The 19,102-nt window shown below is 38.3% G+C and overlaps 1 protein-coding gene across 2 annotated transcripts in view; it reads left to right on the top strand.

Annotated features, from left to right (window-relative positions):
• CHD2 (chromodomain helicase DNA binding protein 2) overlaps nucleotides 1–19,102 on the top strand; it is a 135,253-nt gene that overhangs the window by 77,539 nt on the left and 38,612 nt on the right. For both annotated transcript variants that reach the window (XM_036734619.1, XM_036734620.1), the window contains exons 25-28: nucleotides 3,636–3,809; nucleotides 6,951–7,126; nucleotides 9,132–9,173; nucleotides 12,667–12,806. In XM_036734619.1, the coding sequence (XP_036590514.1) occupies nucleotides 3,636–3,809; nucleotides 6,951–7,126; nucleotides 9,132–9,173; nucleotides 12,667–12,806 (532 nt within the window). The remainder of the gene's footprint in view (nucleotides 1–3,635; nucleotides 3,810–6,950; nucleotides 7,127–9,131; nucleotides 9,174–12,666; nucleotides 12,807–19,102) is intronic.

Genomic DNA, 19,102 nt, shown 5'->3' on the forward strand with positions numbered 1-19,102 from the left:
TTTTTTGGAGGGGGAAGGGCAAGGCAGTTGGGGTTAAGTGACTTGCCCAAGGTCACACAGCTAGTAAGTGTGTCAAGTGTCTGAGGCCGGATCTGAACTCAGGTTCTCCTGACTCCAAGGCCAGTGCTGTACTCACTGCACCACCAAGCTGCCCCCTGCTTTGTACTTTCTTTCGACATTAATGTAATAAATAAACTTAGAATTCACAGTAGTTAAGCAAGTATTATAGTGTACTGCTATAATAAACAGTCTATAGCAAAAAAAATGTCCATTCCTCAGAGCTTGAGTCTACATTTCTCTGATATTTGACCATTTTAATTAACCTTAATTAACACTGAATTGGCTTAGATCAGTTTTCACTCAGTAGCATTAAAAAGAACACTAGTTCTGTAAAGTTTTATCCTAGCCCTCTTGAGGCCTCCAGGAACCTGCCTCACATTATCCCCTGAAATAGGTAGGGTTTCCTTACAGGAAACCCATTCATAGCAAAGCAGTGGCCTGTGTTATAAATGTAACGTAAGTATCAGCATTTCTACATTGCACTGCAAATAGTGACATTTGAGTCTTACTAGAAACTTACTTCTGCGTCTTACTTGTGGCCATCTCACCTCTATTGATTGGCCTCAGTTTCTTCATCTGCAGGATTAAAAGATTGGGCCAAATAATGGCTCTTGTTCATTCCTCCTACCTTCTCAGCATCATCCTTCTGTCTTTCCTTCTTCTAGTCACGAAAGCAGAGTATTCTTATGACTTAGGAAGACTGATTCCTCTATCTTTGCCCTTGATCCCACTTCCTCTTATCTTCTCTAGTTCTTTTGTCAAACATTTGTCTCTTCCTTATTATCTTCAGGCTTTCCTTCTTTCTCCCTACAGTCATTCTCAGATATCCTGATTCACCAAAAGACCTTGCCCATTTTGTCTTTTATCTTCTGGCCCCATCCATTTACTATTTCTTCTCTCCTCATTATTGCTAAGCTTCTTGAAAAAAACTGTCTTTAACTAATGCCTCTACTTCCCTGTTATACACAGTTGTTTTAGTTTCTTCCTATTGGCCTTCCACTCCCAACTATTTTACTCAAACTGCTTTCTTTAAGGTCACCGGTGACTACCTACTCATGAAATCTAATGGTCTTTCTTAAATCCTTGTACACTTTGACCTTTTGGTAGTTTGACATTTAGACTACACCCTCCTACTGTATACAATTCTGTCTTTAGTTTTCAGAGACAGACTCTTAGGGTGCTTTGAATTGTTTTTCTAAATCTCCTTCAATTGACTCTCTATCTTCTTGACCTCTTAATGTGCACATGCTCTGTATATTCTCCTTTTTCAGTATTGTTGAGTTTCACAGATTCATTGCTACTTGTATGTAGATGACTTACTTAATCTGCCAGGCTATTTGATCTATTTTTTTCAGAGCTCCAGACCTTCATTTCTGTCTAGGTGTCCCACTGGAATGGGAGCTGGACATCATCTTTATTTACATATACTGTAGTTTACTAAGCCTTTTTTAAATTTTTTTTAAAATTTATTTTTAATTTATAAAGTAAGCATTTCTACAACACAGTAGAATTAAAAAAAAAGATTATTGCACATGAAACTGCAACTCTATTATGTACGACTTGCTGTTCCTTTTAAATGTATAATAAAGTTGTCATGTAACTTTCTTTTTCCCTTTTTTTCTCCTCCCCCCTCCCCCCCGCCCAGGATGGCTACCGTTGAAATCAAATACACACACACACACACACACACATACATTTAAAATCTTTCTATAAATACTTCTGTTTATCAGTTTTTTTCTCTAATATGTACTTAGAGCACTACATATTTCTCATTCTGCACACATTAAGGACCTCATTTAAGCAGTAGTGGAAAGGAGAGCAAGGTGACTTTAAAGACAGGAGAACTTGGGTTCACGAACTGTTTCTTACGTTTGCTGGCTGTGTTACCCTGGGCAAGACATTGAACCTCTCAGTGCCCCAAGCCACCTGTTCATTAGGATAGTTATTTTGTGTGTGGAGGCTGGATTGGAGAAGGGAGAGGCTAAGTAGAGGGACAAGAAGGCTATTACAATAGTGATAAATAAATATCTCGTAAGTGCCTACTATGTGCCAGGGACTGTTCTGAGCTCTGGGGATAAAAAGAAAGGCAAAAAACAACCCCAGCTCTCATGTAGCTCATAGTCTAATGAAGGAGGCAACATAGAAGTATTTATGCACAAATAAGCTACACACAGGATAAATTAGGGAAAATCCTGAGAAGGAAGGCACTAGAATTAAGGTGGAATAGGTAAACCTTCCTATAGAAAGTGACATTTTAGTTGAGACTTGAAGAATCCAGGAATGGAGGTGGCAATATAATAATACAAGTTAATACAAGAACATAATATAATACAAGTTGAGAGTACGGAAGTGGACAAAAGAGAACAAATGTAAGAAATGTAGGGATATCTGGTAGGTCTTTACAACTGATTTGATGTAGGGGGTAAGGGAGAAGGATAATAAGATGACTCTGGGTGGTTGAGAGAGTGATAATACTGTTAAGAAAAAACGTGAAGTTTGGAGGAAAGATAGGGTTAGTATAGGAAAGATGATGAGTTTTGGCCCTTGGGCGTTCTTCTATATATTATTCTCTGTCCCAGGAAGTAACTTTCAGTAGGTATGAAAAAATATCAAATGGCAAAATATGAAATCACTTTGTCTTATACATACAAATATATGAGGTTTCTCTATTATTCTTGAATATTTCATGTCAAGGTTTCCTTTTCTTAAGACTAAAATAAAGTCTTTTTCCTAAAGTCAGTTTTCTGAATTGATATGATATTAATCCTAATTGGGCAACAAATTGGTGACCTTTGCTAGTAAGGCAGAACATTTGAAGTTCAAAAGGGAAAGATTTCACTTTAAATTATCTAGGTTCTGATATTTGGCATTTTAATTAAAAGTCAATAGAGCATCCGACGTGATGAGGAACAACTGTTGCTTTGGAATTTTGCACTCTTAAAAAAATTTGACAAACTTTTATTGAATATCAGTTTATCACATTTATTGAAGTATCAATATCAGTTTATTATGGACTAATAAATAGAGATCAGCATATTATATCTTAATTAATACCTATGTAAATTTGCCAATTATTATCAGACATGTTAAGTGATGCACGTAAGAGACATCTAAGATGTTCGTATTTATATTTATGTTCCATCTTTTCAAAAGTTCTGATGAGGGATATATTAGAGAATGATATGAGTATGATAACACTCTGTGTAAAGGTAACATAAATGATGCTCACCTTCTGATTTTTTAAATTAAAAGTCTTCTTTAACATTCTACCATAAGTTTTAGAAACTAAGAAAAAGTATGTGTGATGAAATAGAGGTGGGTAAGGAGGAGATGGCACTTTATCTCTTTGGGGGAAAACCTCCTGCTCATTGACCTAAGGGAGAATATCACTTCAGAACTGTTAATCCAGGGGAACAAGACCTCTTGAAATCTCAGCTTCCTCATATTCTGAGTCATAGCATGTTAATATCTTGATAGAAATATGAAGTCAGACTTAGGAATAAACTTAAATGTTGCTAGATTTTTACAATTGGAAGGTGCTATCATTTTGAAAGTGGTGAATCTTTTCTTTTAAGGTAGCCAATTTTGCAACCATGGAAGATGAGGAAACTGAATTGGAAGAACGATCACATAAGGACTGGGATGAGATTATTCCAGAGGACCAGAGGAAGAAAGTAGAGGAGGAGGAACGACAGAAAGAGTTAGAAGAAATTTATATGCTGCCCCGAATTAGGAGCTCTGCGAAAAAGGTACATTGTTTTGGGGTGGAGTGGAATCAGTTGGGTGGAAGGATCTATGACCATATAAACTTACAGATTTGAATTGTGCATTTTATTCAAATTAAAAGCAAAATCCTTAGATTTTTTTTTAATATGATGATGTTTTTATCTGCAAGACATTCCTTTTTAAATTTAATTTAATTTTTGCTTTATTAATATTTGGAAGCAGTCGAGGTTAAGTTACTTGCTCAGGGTGACACAGCTAGTAAATGTCTGAAGCAGGATTTGAACTTGGGTCCTCTTGACTCCGGGGCTAGTGCTGTATCCACTGTGCCATCTAGCTGCCCCCACTCCTTTTTTTTAGGGGGAAGACTGTAGAGAATAGGAGACATGACTAGAGAATAAGAGGATAGGCAATTAAATATCATGAATAGAATTTGGCAGTGGTGTCATAGCTCTTTCTTGGCAGTGAGGTTATTAATTTTGTTTATTTGTCTTGCCCCTTTAGATATTGTCTTCCATCTCTCCCTAAAACCCTATAAAGCAGGCATGTAAACATTCAGACTAGTGCAGAGATAAGAATCTCCCCCCCCCCATCTAGGACCATTCTTCTATAGGGAAAAAAATATATCCATCAAAGGCCACATAAATAGAAAAAAAGTTTTAATGAGAGGGAGAAAAATCATTTTTATAGTACTGTAATATGCAAAGCACTTTACTTATGTTGTCTCATTTGATTCTCACAGCAGCCTTGTGAGATAGGTGCTATTATTATATCCACTTTACAGATGAGGAAACTGAGGCTGAGAGAGGTTATATGACTTACCCAGGGTTACATAGCTAGTAAATGCCTGAGGCAGGATTTGAACTCAGTTACTCCTAACTCCAAGTCTTAACATTTTATCCACTATATTACCTAACTACCTGGAAAACAAAGTATTCCACCAATCTGTATTTTTAATTCAAAATGAGAACATAACTTTATTGAATAAATAAAACAGGGTAGAAACTTCTTTTTCCAAGCCCCATGAACAAGCATTTATTAAAGTGCCTGTTATGTGCTAAGGACTGTCCTAGATATTGGGGATATAAAGAAGGCAAAATATAGCCCCTGCTTTCAAAAAACTCAAATTCTATTGAGGGAAACTATGCAAACAGTTATGTACAAACAAGACATATAAAGGACAAACGAGAGATAATCAACAGATGGAATGCACTAGTATTAAGGAGGATCAGGAAAGACTTCTTGAAGAAGGGGGCTTTAGCTGAGATGAGAGAAGCCATGAAACAGATGAGGACTGAGAGAATTCCAGATATGGGGACAGCCAATGAAAATGCACAGAACTAGGAAATGGAGGATCTCATTCAAGAAACAGCAAGGAGGCCAGTATCAGTGAATCACTTTGTATATGTAGGAGTGAGGTGTAAGAAGACTAGAAAAATGAGGTGAGCCTGGTTTTGAAGAGCTTTGAATACTTAATAGGATTTTACATCCTGGGCGTCACTGCAGTTTATTGAATAGAGGGGTGACATGGTTAGACCTGTGCTTTAGGAAGATCATTTTGATAGCTGAGTGAAGGAAGAATGGACTATATTGGAAAAAACCTTGAGGCTTGGACCAACTAAAAGGCTGTTGCAATAGTCCAAGTGTGAGGTGATGAGCGTTTACATCAGGGTGTTGGCAGTGTCAAGAGATGAGAGTGTATGGGAAAGAAGCTATAAAGATAACATTGACAGAAGACTTGGCCACACATTGGATACGGAGGGGTGGGTGAAAGTGAGGAGTCAAGGATGACACCTAGGGTGGGAGCTTGGGTGACTGGGAGGATGGTCGTACCCTCTAGAGGAATAGGCAAGATAGGACGAGGGGGAATTTTGGGGGGTGGAGGAAAGAAAATCAGTTCAGTTTTGGATATGTTGAGTTTAAGATGTCTGTGGAACATATACCTTGAGATACCTCATCAGCAATTGGATATGGGAGAGAGGTTACATATGAGAAACATGAGGTTAGGACTAGATATGTAAATCTGAGAATCATTAATAACAACAATAGCTAATATTTATATAGTGTTTACTGTGTGCCCAGCACAATGCTAAGTGTTTTGGAATTACTGTCTCATTTGATCCTCACTACAGCTCTAATTCTATCCCTGTTTTGGAGTTGAGGAAACCAAGGCAAACAAAGGGTGACTTGCCTGGGTCACAAAATGAGGGAGTGTCTGAGGCCAGATTTGAACTTAGGTCTTCCTGACTCTACAAGGCCTAGTGCTTTATCCACTGTGCCAACTAGTTGCCATAGACATAATAATTGAATTTATAGGAGCTGATGAAATTTCCAAGTAAAATGGTATACCAGGAGAAGAGAAGAGGCTACACAGTAGAGCCCTAAGGAACACCTGGGATTAGTGGGTGTGACCTGGTGATCCAGGAAAGGCAATTGAGAAGGACTGGTCAAAGAGTTAGGAAGAGACCTAGTTAGATTAATGTTTTGAAAACCCAGAGGTTAAGAGAGTAGCAGGGAGAAGAGCATTATAGACAGTATCGAAGGTTGCAGAGGGGTCTAGAAAATTGGATATTGAGAAAAAGATTATTAGATTTGTTGATTAGAAGATCACTGATAACTGTGAGGAGGGCAGTTTCAGTTGTACGATGAGGTTAGAAGCTAGAATGTAGAGTTAAGACAGGAAAAAAAGTGGAGACACTTGATTGTCGATGGCCTTCTCCAGAAGTTTAGCCACAATAGGGAGTAGAGATAAGGGATGATAACTATGGGGATGGATGTATCAAGTGAGGATGGAGGAGACGTGGGCATGTTTGTAGGCAGTAGGGAAGAAGCCTATATTTGTAACTTTTTACTCAGGTTAATATAATCATGAGTAAAAAATTACGAACATAAACTTTGTTAGTATCATTTAAACACTTTTTATTTAGATAGCCTCAGTTGATAAAATACTTTCAGTATATTCTGATTTGATCCTTACAGCGATCCTGTGAGGCTGCAAGGTAGGTATCATTATAGCTCCATTGTATGGATCAGAAGACTGGAAAAATAGCCCACCCAAGTTCAAATAGCTCCTTAGTGGCGAAATAAAGCTCAAGTTCAGTTAAGTCACAGCTGAATAATGGGCTTGGGTACTTGTCACACTGTCAACCTGCTTCTGGCTCTTTCAGGCTCAGGCTAATGATAGTGATTCAGACATTGAGTCCAAAAGAAGGGCCCAGAGGTCTTCTGGTTCAGAGAGTGAGACAGATGACACTGATGATGACAAGAGGCCAAAGCGCAGAGGACGTCCTCGGAGTGTCAGAAAAGACCTTGTAGAGGGATTTACAGATGCTGAGATTCGAAGGTTAGTGGAGGCTTCAAGCCATACTTGTTGCAAATCATGTGCTACTTTGAATAAATGGATAGCGTATGAACGAAGTCAATCTGCAAACATGAATTTGCCTTGGACAATTAAAAGTATGGTGGCACAGGTGGATTCTAATACCCCAAAAGAATGGAACACAGCCTCTCCTGTGTGATGCCTAGACTTAAGTCTTCTGATGATTCTATGTCATGTTCAGCTTTTCTTGTTACTCCTTGTTCTTTGGTTACTCCTAACATTATTTGACACAAGAAAAAAAATTTCTGAATGAACTGGTCATCTCCACCATTAAAATAATTAGTATTATGTGTGGAGCAGTTTTGTATGTGTTTTAGTGGCTACAATGAAGGTAATATTATTTGTTTTGAGAACCTCCTGTCCTTATATCTCTTGCTCTGCCCTATTCCTCTTAAACCTATTCTTGTCCTCAGATCTTCCAATCACTGTATCCCTTTCTGCACTTTGAAGTTCATCTCCTTTGCTATGGCCTCATTTTTCTCCCTTTGAAATTTGACCCTTTCCTTACCAAACTTAACTTGACACTGTTTTCTGACACCCCTTATCCCTTCCTGTTGCTACATATGCCTCGCCAGTTCCCACCCCTAGGCTAGCCCCACCATTACTGCATTCTCTGTTTTTGAGTGCTACCCAAAAAACTTTAATTCAACATACTTAGGTTTCCACCACCCTTAAAAAAGTCAAGTAAACTTGACCCTGCTATCCTTTATTTCCCAGGCAAACTTAAAATAACAAAACAATAATCAATCCCCTTTCCTCCATCCCCCACTCATACACACAGGAAAAAAACAAAGCAAAGTAATTTATACTCATTGTCTCCAGCTCTTCACCTTCTACTTACTTTTTACTCACTAGTAAACTGGCTTCTCACCCCATCCTTTGACTAAAATTTCTTTTTCCAAGTTTGTCAATGACTTCTTAATTGATGAACGCATTGGCCTTTTCTCAGTCCTTGTCCTGGGTGATTTTTCTATTACTTTTGATACTACTGATCACCTTCTAAATACTTTTCCCTCCCTTGGCTTCCATTATACTGCTTGTTTCTGTTTTTCATCCTACCTATCTGACTGTCCCTTCTCAGTATCCTTTGCTGAATCATCAGTCGTCTCACTGTTAAGGATGATTATATCCTGTGACTGTCCTAGGTCATTTTCTCTTCTTCCCTTAGACTTTCTCTTTTAGTTAACTCCTGTCAGTTTAGTTTTCTGTGCAGATGATTTCCAGATTTATATATCTAGCCCTTATCTCCTGAGCTCCATTCTCAAATGACCAACTGCTTCCTAGACATTTCTACCTCAGTGTCCCACAGGCATCTCAAACTCGGAATATCCAAAATGGAGCCCATTTTCCCCTTTGCCTCCCCTCTTCTTCCTCTTCACTTGCCTACTTCCAGTGATCCAGTTTTATGACTTCGAAGCAATCCCAGGCTCTTGGCATTGCCTCAGCTCAGACCCCCTCTTTGCTCGCTGCTCTGAATTTTGTTTGGCTGTGTGTGTGTGCCCCAACCTACACCTCTTTAAAGAGCTTACTCTTAGTTCCACTTTTGTCTTTGTATCCCCTACTTCCTAGCATGGGAACTTGCACAGGTGGCACTTCCTAAGGGACTGTTGAATTGACATATACTATTTTTAGACCACTTTCTTACAGCCTTTCTTTTTAAAAGCTATAAAGCCGGTGTTTGTTATCTTACTGGTGCCAAAGCACCTTTTCTCCCTCAGCCTCATATTTCTTGTCTGTACAGACTGACGACAATAGAAGCTGGGATTAGAATAATTGGCATAAATGTAGTTGTGTTCATGAAAACTCCACAATTCATAGAATGGAATTTACATGAAAACTGTGTAGGTATTTGCATAGTGTTCCGTGTTACTCAGAGTGAAGTGAGGGAACACTTGAAAGTGTGTATTTTAGATGTTTTGTCATTTTAATGTAGTTCTTCTTTATGCATCTTTACTGTTTTTCTTCTTAGGTTCATCAAAGCATATAAGAAATTTGGGCTTCCTCTTGAACGGTAAGTTCAGTAGTAGTTGTCCACCAGATACTTTATTCACAGTTTAATCAATGTCATGCAGGCTTTATTTACTGAATTAAAATAATCTATGGTATTTTGTATGCATCAGTGATGAGATCACTTATTCTTTCTTTTTTTGTAAATAGTATTTTATTTTTTTTCCAATTACATGTAAAGATAGTTTTCAGCATTCATTTTTGATAAGATTTTGAGTTCCCATCTCCCATCCCCAAGATGATAAGCAATCTGATATAGGTTATACACGTGTAATCATGCAAGCATATTTCCATATTAGTCATGTTGTGAAAAAAGAAGCAGAAGGAAAAACCACAAAACAAACAAAAAGTGAAACTAGTATGCTTTGATCTGCATTCAGACTCCGCAGTTCTTTCTCTGGATGTGGATAATATTTTCCATCATGAGTCTGTTGGAATTGTCGTAGATCATTGCATTGCTGAGAAGGGCTAAGTCTGTCATAGTTGATCAGTGCACAATGTTGACATTGTGCACAGTGTTTTCCTGGTTCTGCTCACTTTGATCAGCATCAGTTTGTGTAAGCCTTTTCAGGGTTTTCTGAAGTCTGCCTGCTCATCATTTCTTGTAGTACAACAGTATTCCATCACATTCTTATACTACAACTTGTTCAGCCATTCCCCAATTAATCGGCATTCCTTCAATTTCCGATTCTTTGCCACCACAAAAAGAGCTGCTATAATTATTTTTGCATACATAGGTCCTTTTCCCTTTTTTATGATCTCTTTGGGATACAGACCTAGTAGTGGTAGTGCTGGTCCTTTGGGCATAGTTCCAAATTGCTCTCCAGAATGTTTGGATCAGTTCACAACTTCACCAACAATGCGTTAGTGTCCCAATTACTTATCTTTCTTTAGATAATGCTGGATACGGTTTACATTCAAATCATTAGATTTGGCACAGTTCCCAAATAAAAAACTGTAGGTAGGTTTGTTACTATAATATATTCTGCTTTACTTTTGAGAGTGTACCATTATGGAATTTGGCAATTGATATAGCAAAGAAGAAGCTGTGTTTCAAGTAGTCTAGTATTGTTTTCATTTGCAGACTTTTTTTTTTTAATACTGTATAGTCCATAACAAACCCATGTTGGGTGGGCTCCCTGTGGTAAACTTATGGGATGACATGAACAAGAGTCACCCAGGATGGGTAGGCTGTGAACTGCATCATAGAAAGAACTTCCAAATCTGTGAGATCACAGATGTTTTGAGTGTTTGAGTCATATTACAGGTGAGGGAAATTGTCCTGATTCTCATTACTACTGATAAATGTCTGCTGTAGTACTTTGAAATGTAGAGCTCACTTCTCCTTTGGAGAAGGAATGTTGTCCCTTCACAAACAGATATCGTTAACCATTACTTACAGACAGGAATACTGAAATACACAGTATGTATTGCATAAGCATATGCACATGCAGTTCTAGATATAGGAATAGAGCCCAGCAATCTTAACTCCTAGGCCACTATCTGTACCCAAATGATACATTTCTATAGCAGCACTATTTTTAAAACCCTGCTATTTTCTGATATTTTGAGCCAAGGTTGCTGGCTGGTTTGGATAACGAGTAGATTTAGTTTCGTTTGATTTTTGGTTTTTTGGTAAGTAAAGGATGTAGTATTTATTCAGATCTGAATGCTGTGAACCCGTTGGACCTTAGAGTTAGCTGGATTAATAAGTAAAAGTGCCAACTTGTGGCAGGCAACATGTCCTCCTGGATGTTACAAGGAAGGTCAAATAGGTTTTTGGACCTGGGTTGTGGTGGAACCTGGAATTTTGCCACCGTCTGTCTCACTGTAATAGAGAACGTCAGCTGCCTGGTATCGAGAGGACGTATCAGGCATCTCTCTGCTATTCGTGAAGGAAGGAAGGAAACAAGTATTTGTTAATTGCTTACTATGTGCCAGAAACTGCTAGGCAGTGGGGATACAAATACAAGCAAAAAGAAAAACAATCCTTGTTCTCAAGGAACTTATATTCTAATGGGGGGACACACACCAAAAGATGAAAAACTTGGCAGTTGGGGGTGGGGATAGGGAGGTAAAGGTACACATTGTAGGGGTATTGCTTTGAAGTCTGGAAAGTTAGGAACCAGCTGGGAGGGGAGTGAAGGCAGCCTGGCTTGGGCCTTTCAAAAAAAAAAAATGGAGGCTCCAGGAGGACCACAGGGGGACTGGAGGTGAACAGATCCCAAGGAATATCTCTGAGGAGAAGGCTGTATGGGTAGTGGGATGTTCCAGGGCAAGAAGACCCCAGGAATTAAGTGAAGTTCCAAAATTAGACTGTAGTAGAGGCGTGATTTTGAAGTCTTTATAAAGTCAAGAACAGATGGAAGGGGAATAAAAGCAGGCTGGTTTGGGCCCTTCCACCAAATGGAGGTTCCAGGAGAAACTTACCAGTGGGAGTTGAATATTGAAATATCTGGCTAAGTTATGTCAGCTGAAGTCAGTAACATTTACTAAATATCCACTGTATGGAAAATACTGAGTGGAAGCCAGTTTTTAGGCACTTGATATATTCATATACTTTATATACTTTTAGAGATAAACAAAACACATAATAGAAGTAATTCAGTACTTATTAGCTTCTAGAAATATTGTATCAAATGGAAGTTAGGATGGAAAGGGAGTGTTAGTGGAAAAGCAACATTCTACTAAGATTAAATTTAACAGAAATACATAGGAAGGTCTGTATTTGGGTCTAAAAAGTAAATTTTACAAGTACAGGAAAGGCTACCTATGAACAACCTCTGGAGGTTTTATTGGCTTGAAGACTATAGTACATGAATCAACTCTGTGACATGAAAGCCAGAGAAGCAGATTCATATGTATCCTGCATTCATTTATAGAGGCCTAGTATCCAGAATGAAGGTGGTTATAGCTTTTCAGAGTGGAATGGGCTACCTCAGGAGGTAATGGTTTCCTTATTAGTGGAAGTCTTAAGAAACAAGTTAGAAAACCACCTGTCAGTGATGAAGTGGAAAGGCTGTTTGGTTATGTAGGTTGGATTAGATGACTTCTGAAGTCCTTAATAATTCTAAGATTCTTTGAATATAAATAACATCCGTAGTTTAAAGAGCTCATTATCATCCACGTCAATGGAATTCATCAATGTGAGTACTCCTCCAGAGATCGTTTAGGGCACTTCATAGTACAGAGTACTAGTTTAATGCTTACTCATCCCATGCAGTGTATAATGTATAATTACCATACAGTCCAGATAATTTAAAAGTACATAAAAAAAACACTCTTAAACTGCCCTTCTACTCTACATTTGGGATATTCTAAGTGCTGTTTGAAAAACAGAAAACGAAAATTTCACATTCATGCTTAAAGTGAGGAAAAGAGAGCAGAAATTTTTTTTTTACAAGAACAAGTGGGAGGGGAATGATGCTAAGGGTCTGTGCTCAGCATCAGAGAAGTGGGAATGGTATCTGAAGTGTTCTAAATTTGTCATTCCACAGTCTAGAGTGCATTGCTCGGGATGCTGAGCTGGTAGATAAGTCCGTAGCAGATCTGAAGCGCTTGGGTGAATTGATTCACAACAGCTGTGTGTCAGCAATGCAAGAATATGAGGAACAGCTGAAAGAAAATGCCAGCGAAGGTAAGTCCAGAAGGTCATTCTTCTGAACTCGGGTTCATGTAGTCCCAAATTCCACCAGTGCTGTAGTTCCGTGTCCTAATTCTTTATTTGCTGCAGCTGTTGTGACATTGACTTTGTGCCATCTCCAGTGATTTTAAGTTCATGGAGAACTGAAGATGATACATAGATAATAAGGAAGTTGACAACCAAATAAATATTGTTTAACAGGGATTCAGTGGATATAGCATGCTAGATTCAATTCAGTCCATTGAACATTTAGTAGATCAGTGAGTGGATGTATGTATGAAGCACTAGTAATAAGAAAGACAAAAGTAAAAACAGCACCTTCCCTCTAAGATCCTACATTTTACTAGGGGAGGACCCCACCCCACTTTCATGATATATATATGTATGTGTGTGTTGTAAGACAGGTAACACTAACACACAGGAAGGCTACTAGCACAGGTTCACTCTTGATCTGGTCAGACAGGAGAGACAGCTTCAAAGGGGTTAATCTTTATTCTAGTCTAGTCTTCTCACAAGGGTTGCTGATAATGGGAGCGCAACTCCTACAGCATTCTGTAATCACCCTTCTCGCAGGGGCTGGCGAGAAGCGGGGTGGGGCAACTACCCCTATGTCTTGATGGGGTCAGTTGAGACAGGCACAGCTTCTGCAGTCTCCCAAATCCCATCAGTCCTCAATGGGGGCCAGTCAAGGCACACCAGCATCCCAGCTTGTGCATTCAGCCCTAAAGGTTCTCCACCCCTCGACCAGTGTCCACCTGATTTATAGGGAGGTATATTGCTGGCAATAGCCTCACAAGTTTACAGCACCTCATTCCAGTCGCAGTGATGTTTACAATTTAAGCACAAATGTTTATATTATTTATCATTATAAAATGCTGCGCAAGCATGGTGGAGATGTTTTAAACCATAATCATGAGAACTCATATCTAATACCTGGAAATAAGAGGTTGTTATGGATGTGGATCCTGGGAAACTGAACTCTAAGAAATAACAAAAATCCACTTAATATACACTAAAATCCACCGTACTTACAGTGTACATGCAGATTCATATAGGTATATATACATATGTATACGTTCTATATACATACATAAATTCATATGAGGAGGGAGGGAACAATGGGGAATGAGTGCCGGTAGTATGTAATGTGATGGAAGGTTTCATGGAGGACAGAGTTATGTAGGAAGCAAGCTAGAAATTGTTTGAAGAGAGGGCGAGGAAGGCTTGCATTTTATACATTGGAGACAGCCTGTGCAATGAACTGAAATGGTTAGAATGTAGAGTGATCAAGCAACAACTTCATGTCAGTATTCCTGAAATATGTAATGCATCTACAGCATAGATTAGGAAAAGGAGAGACTGAAAGCAGGGAGACTAATTAAGAGACTGTTCCACTAATCCAGGCCTGAGCAGGAGTGGTAGCTTTTTCATTGGAGAGAAGGGGATAGATGCAAAAGGTGATTTGGAGGTAGGATCAGCAAGAAGATATATGAGCTGAAAAAGAGAAAAGAGTCAAGGATGGGTATAAGTTTGCAAACTTTGTTGACTCTAAAATTGTGCCCTCATCAGAGCTAAGGAATCATGGCAGATGAGCAGTTTAGAGGAGGAGATAGTCGGTTATTTTAGGTGTCAGTGGGACATCTGAATGGAGATGTCAGCCAGTTTTTGGAAATGCAGGACAAAATTTGGAGAGAGACTAAAATCATTATACACGCGCACACACACACACACACACAAACACAATAATGAGATAATGAGCTTCGTCAGTTTAGATATGATAATAGGGAGAGAGGAGGAGAGGGAGAGAATAGGATACAAGGTCACAAGTACTTCATCTTGGGCCACTTGAGAAGCAGTCAGTGTTATTTTTTTTTACGTATAGAAGAGACTTTCAGTAGTATGGAAGTGAGGCTGAGAAGGCAAATAAATGGAGGTGAAAGGTGAGATGGAAGCATAGGGAATTATGATCCAAAAGGGGAATTTCAGAGTTAAGGATTATGGGACTAGTAAAGTGGTGGTATGCTATCACTTTGGGTAGATGAGCAATAGTAAAATTTAGGTTGCTAGAGGCCAAAGTAATCAAAGGGGCATCAGTATGTGTTATTAAAATCACTAACGATGAAAGCAGGGGTTGAAGTAGAGAGGAACTGAGACTCAACTCCGTGAAAAAAGAACTTGAATGAACCAGAGGGTGGTAGAGTTCAGCAAGAGGGACGGTGGATTGTTATCTTTGTTGTGGTGAGAGGGTTTCAAAGTTAAGTTCAATGAAACTAGGACGTGCTGACTTGACAATTATTGGAACTTATTCCTATTTTAGCTCCAAATGAGTGGTACCTTGTACCAAGTAAAGTACCAAGTAAGTAGCAGTCATAAAGCTCTTTACTGTCCTTATAAATTAAGAGGAGTTGTTCAGTTTATGTGGTCGTATTGTAATTTAATTTTATAGAACATTGTTTGAAGTGTATCATTGGTTAAGTTTTGTAAATATTTTTATTGTAGTAAGATTTTCGTTACCATAGGATTTGACCTGTAGTAACTGCTATTTCTCTGGGAAACTCACATATCTTTTGCCATTGACGATGTGTTTTCTTATTTTTGTGAGTTTGTGGATCTCACAAATAGCGTACCGAAGCAGTTGAAATGAATCTTAAACTGAGTTCCATAATCCACTAGCTCTTCGGTAGTCCTGGAGCTTTTGTTGTCCTGTGGTTTCTCATATGACATTCGACCTTTGCCTTTCCCTGTTTTTCCCCAGTACGTGATTGTCCTGATTTATTTTTTAGTAGTGAAAATAATTTTTGTCTGTAGATCGGCTAGTAATCGTTGAGTTCGATGGAAACAAATTTTCTGTCATGATGACTTGATTTCTTCATATCAGAACCACAGGATACATGTCTGTTGCTACAATAAACCAGGGCCATTTCATTATCTTCAATAACTCAGTGCCTAGTTCCTGAGATATATTACTTCCCACAAAAAAGGAGAATGATCTCAAGGATTTCGAATCGAGTCATTTAATAGCATGATTTAGTTAGTAGGCTTTGGTTTTTATTTTTGAATCCTAATAGGTTTTTTTCTCTTTAACTTTAGGCAAGAATTAACCACTTTGTCTATGCCTTAGCTTATAAGATGTTAAGTTTTAACCTAACGATTCTTATAGTAGAAATCATTTGAAGATTAGCTGGCTGATTACCTTATAAAGTACTTGGAACTTCTTTAAATTACCTATAAGATAACATTTTTATTGTTACAAATATTGAAAGAACTTATGCCTAAATTTTCTTTTTAAAATCCTAAACTTAACAAGTACTAAGAAAGGTCCAGTTCCATGTATGCAGCAGAACATGAAAGTGTAAAGCTCTATTCCATACTGCTTGCTTTTTAAAAAAAAGTATATAGTCAGTTCTACCTGTTAACTTTTAGAACTGCCCTACTTGTTAGTACTTCTGAACTTTTCTTTGTTTCTTATGATAAAAACAAAAGAAAAGAAAACTTGCAGCAAATAATTATAATTGGACTTCTGGCTAAGATGGCTACCTGAAAGGGCGGCAGACTGCCCAGCTCCCACATCCCTGCTCCAGCAAAACCCTGAAGTACTAATAATGATCAATAAATACAATGTGAAACTATAGTAAGTGAATTTGAATTATATCTATACCAGAACTTAACAAAAAGTCAGCCAGAAGCCCAAAGGTAATAGGCTAGCAAAGCCACCGCCAGTTCCGGTTATCCTGAGTGTGATTAGATACTTGCTAAGGATATTGCCTGTAAGGCCCTATGTCCAGAGGAAACAAGATCAGAAGGTTCCCCTGGGACCTTGGGAATCACGGACTCAGAGTGCATGCAGAGGATAGCAACCAACAAAGTGTGGCAGTGCTCAGACATTGACATTTCTAGGCCAACCAGCTCTAAGGTCCCTAACATTCTATCCTGTGGCACCAGACAAGGTCCTGAAGATACAACATTTGAATATCAGAGCTAGAGGGAGACAGCTAACTAGAGATCAGTGAAAGAACCAAAATGACCCAGGTCAAGACCACCTGCCCAAAAGCCCATTGGAGGGGGTAGGGAAGAGAAGGATCCTGGACCTGTGATAAAAACCCAATTCAGGAAGTAAAGCTGGAGAGAGGAGTAAATTGATTAAGACACTCACCAGTATCAGCAATTAATGTAAATCTATTGAAATCTCCCAAAAGGACAACTAATGACTGTTAAAAGAGACTGGGGGTGGGAGGGAGAGGACTTTTCAAAAGGACTACATGAATATGTACTTACTGCTGAATATGTATTTATTTTTCCTCCTTAGGAAAAATGAAGCAGGAGATACAAAATGAAATAGTGCTTTCGAGGAAAAAAAATTGGAAGGGGAGTAGACATCTTAGAACAGAAAATGGTAAACTTTACTCAAGTAATGAACTCCCTAAAAGTCAGGATAGACCAAACAAATCAATGACTCCACCAGACAATAAGAACTATCAGGATAAAACAGAAAAAAATATAAAAAAAAAGAAAAACAATACAAAAAATGTAAGATGTGATTTAAAAAACAATAGACCTGGAAAATAGGTCAAGGAGAAATCATTTAAGAAGCACTGCCATCCCCCAAAACCATGATTCTTTTTAAAAAAGCCTGGATAATATACTTCAAGAAACAACAAATTGCCCAGGTCCACTAGAATTAGAGGCATATGGAAAATCAGTCCACCAATTACCTCCCAAAAAGAATAGTCCTAGGAATGTCACTGTATTGTTAGTTTTTGCTTAATTGTTTTACTTTGTTAATTCTTTGTAATGTAAAAACAAAACACAGTGATTCAAAATAAAAAGAAACAGGACAAAGTGAGATTAGAAAGAATTCCCTGATCACTTCTTGAAAGAAATGGCCAAAAGAAAAGTCCCAGGAATGTCATAACCCAAATCCAGAGCTTCTGGGTCAAAGAAGAAGGTGCTTTAAGCATCCAGAATGAGGCAGCTTAAGTACCAAGGGATTAATCAGGATCACAAAAGACTTGGCAGTTTCTTTAATAAATGAGAGCTTGGAATACAGTATTCTAAAAGCCAAACTATATATGGGCGTACAACCAAGTATAACTTAACCTGCAAAGCTGAGTAAACATCATACTTTTATTAAGTGTATTTCTATTGACATAGGGGCCTTTCAAGCATTTATGATAAAAAGATCAGAACTGAATAGGAACTTCAAGATAAAAACCTGAATCAAGAAAAATCTACAGCAGAAATGGTGAAAAGGATAATTTCATAGATTCCTAGGTTATATGAATTTACACAGAGGAAAGTGAGCAGCACCAGAAGAACACACAGACACACACACACACACACACACACACACACACACACACACACACTTTGGTTTAGAAATACTCAGAGAGGCACAGCTAGGTGGTGCAGTGAGTAGAGCACTGGCCCTGGAGTCAGGAGGACCTGAGTTCAAATCCAGCCTCAGACACTTGACACACTTACTGGCTGTGTGACCTCGGGCAAGTCACTTAACCCCAATTGCCCTGCCTTCCCCCCTACACCGCCCCCCCAAAAGAAATAGAGAAAAAAATAAACAGAAAAAAAAACCTTCAACACAAGCTAGTGAAGGAGAGGAAAAGTAAGAAAGGAGGAAGGGAGAAAAACTAAGGGCGTGCCTATCAGTTAGGGAGGCTCAATGAATTGTGTTATATAATGGAATGTACCATAAGAAATGACCAAAGAGACTATTTCAGAGAATCCTAGGAAGTATAAGCTGATGTAGTGTAAAGTGAACAGAATCAGGAGAACAGTTTTGACAATGAAAACAATATGGTAAAGAAAAATAACTTTGAAACAAGAACTCAGACCAACCCCATATCTAGAAGCCCTACGATGGAACGTAGTAACATGAAAGTGCTGGGCAATTTTCATTTATGATTTCTCGAAGTATATATATTATCTAGGCTTTTTTTTTAAATCATGTTTTCAGGGATACTTTATACTAAGAAATTTATACAAGGACAGTAATATTGTAAAACGACTTTAAATACAAGAATCCTGATGAATAGAATAACCAGCTCTGTCTCTTGGGGAACTTTTCTGAAGCATTGTGGCAGGGAGGGTTAGTGAGAGTGATACAAAAAACCCCAACAACATTAACAAAACCAGAGAAAGACAGACCGATGGCTATTGAAACATTTTTTAAATTGAAAGAAAGCACCACAAATAAGCAGTACAGTTTTGAAAGTAACGTGTAGAATTATGTACTTTTTAAAAGAGCAAGCTGCGCGAAATGGAGATTTACAGTTTAA

Source organism: Trichosurus vulpecula, chromosome 8, assembly GCF_011100635.1.
Source record: "Trichosurus vulpecula isolate mTriVul1 chromosome 8, mTriVul1.pri, whole genome shotgun sequence".
Classification (NCBI taxonomy): Eukaryota; Metazoa; Chordata; class Mammalia; order Diprotodontia; family Phalangeridae; genus Trichosurus; species Trichosurus vulpecula.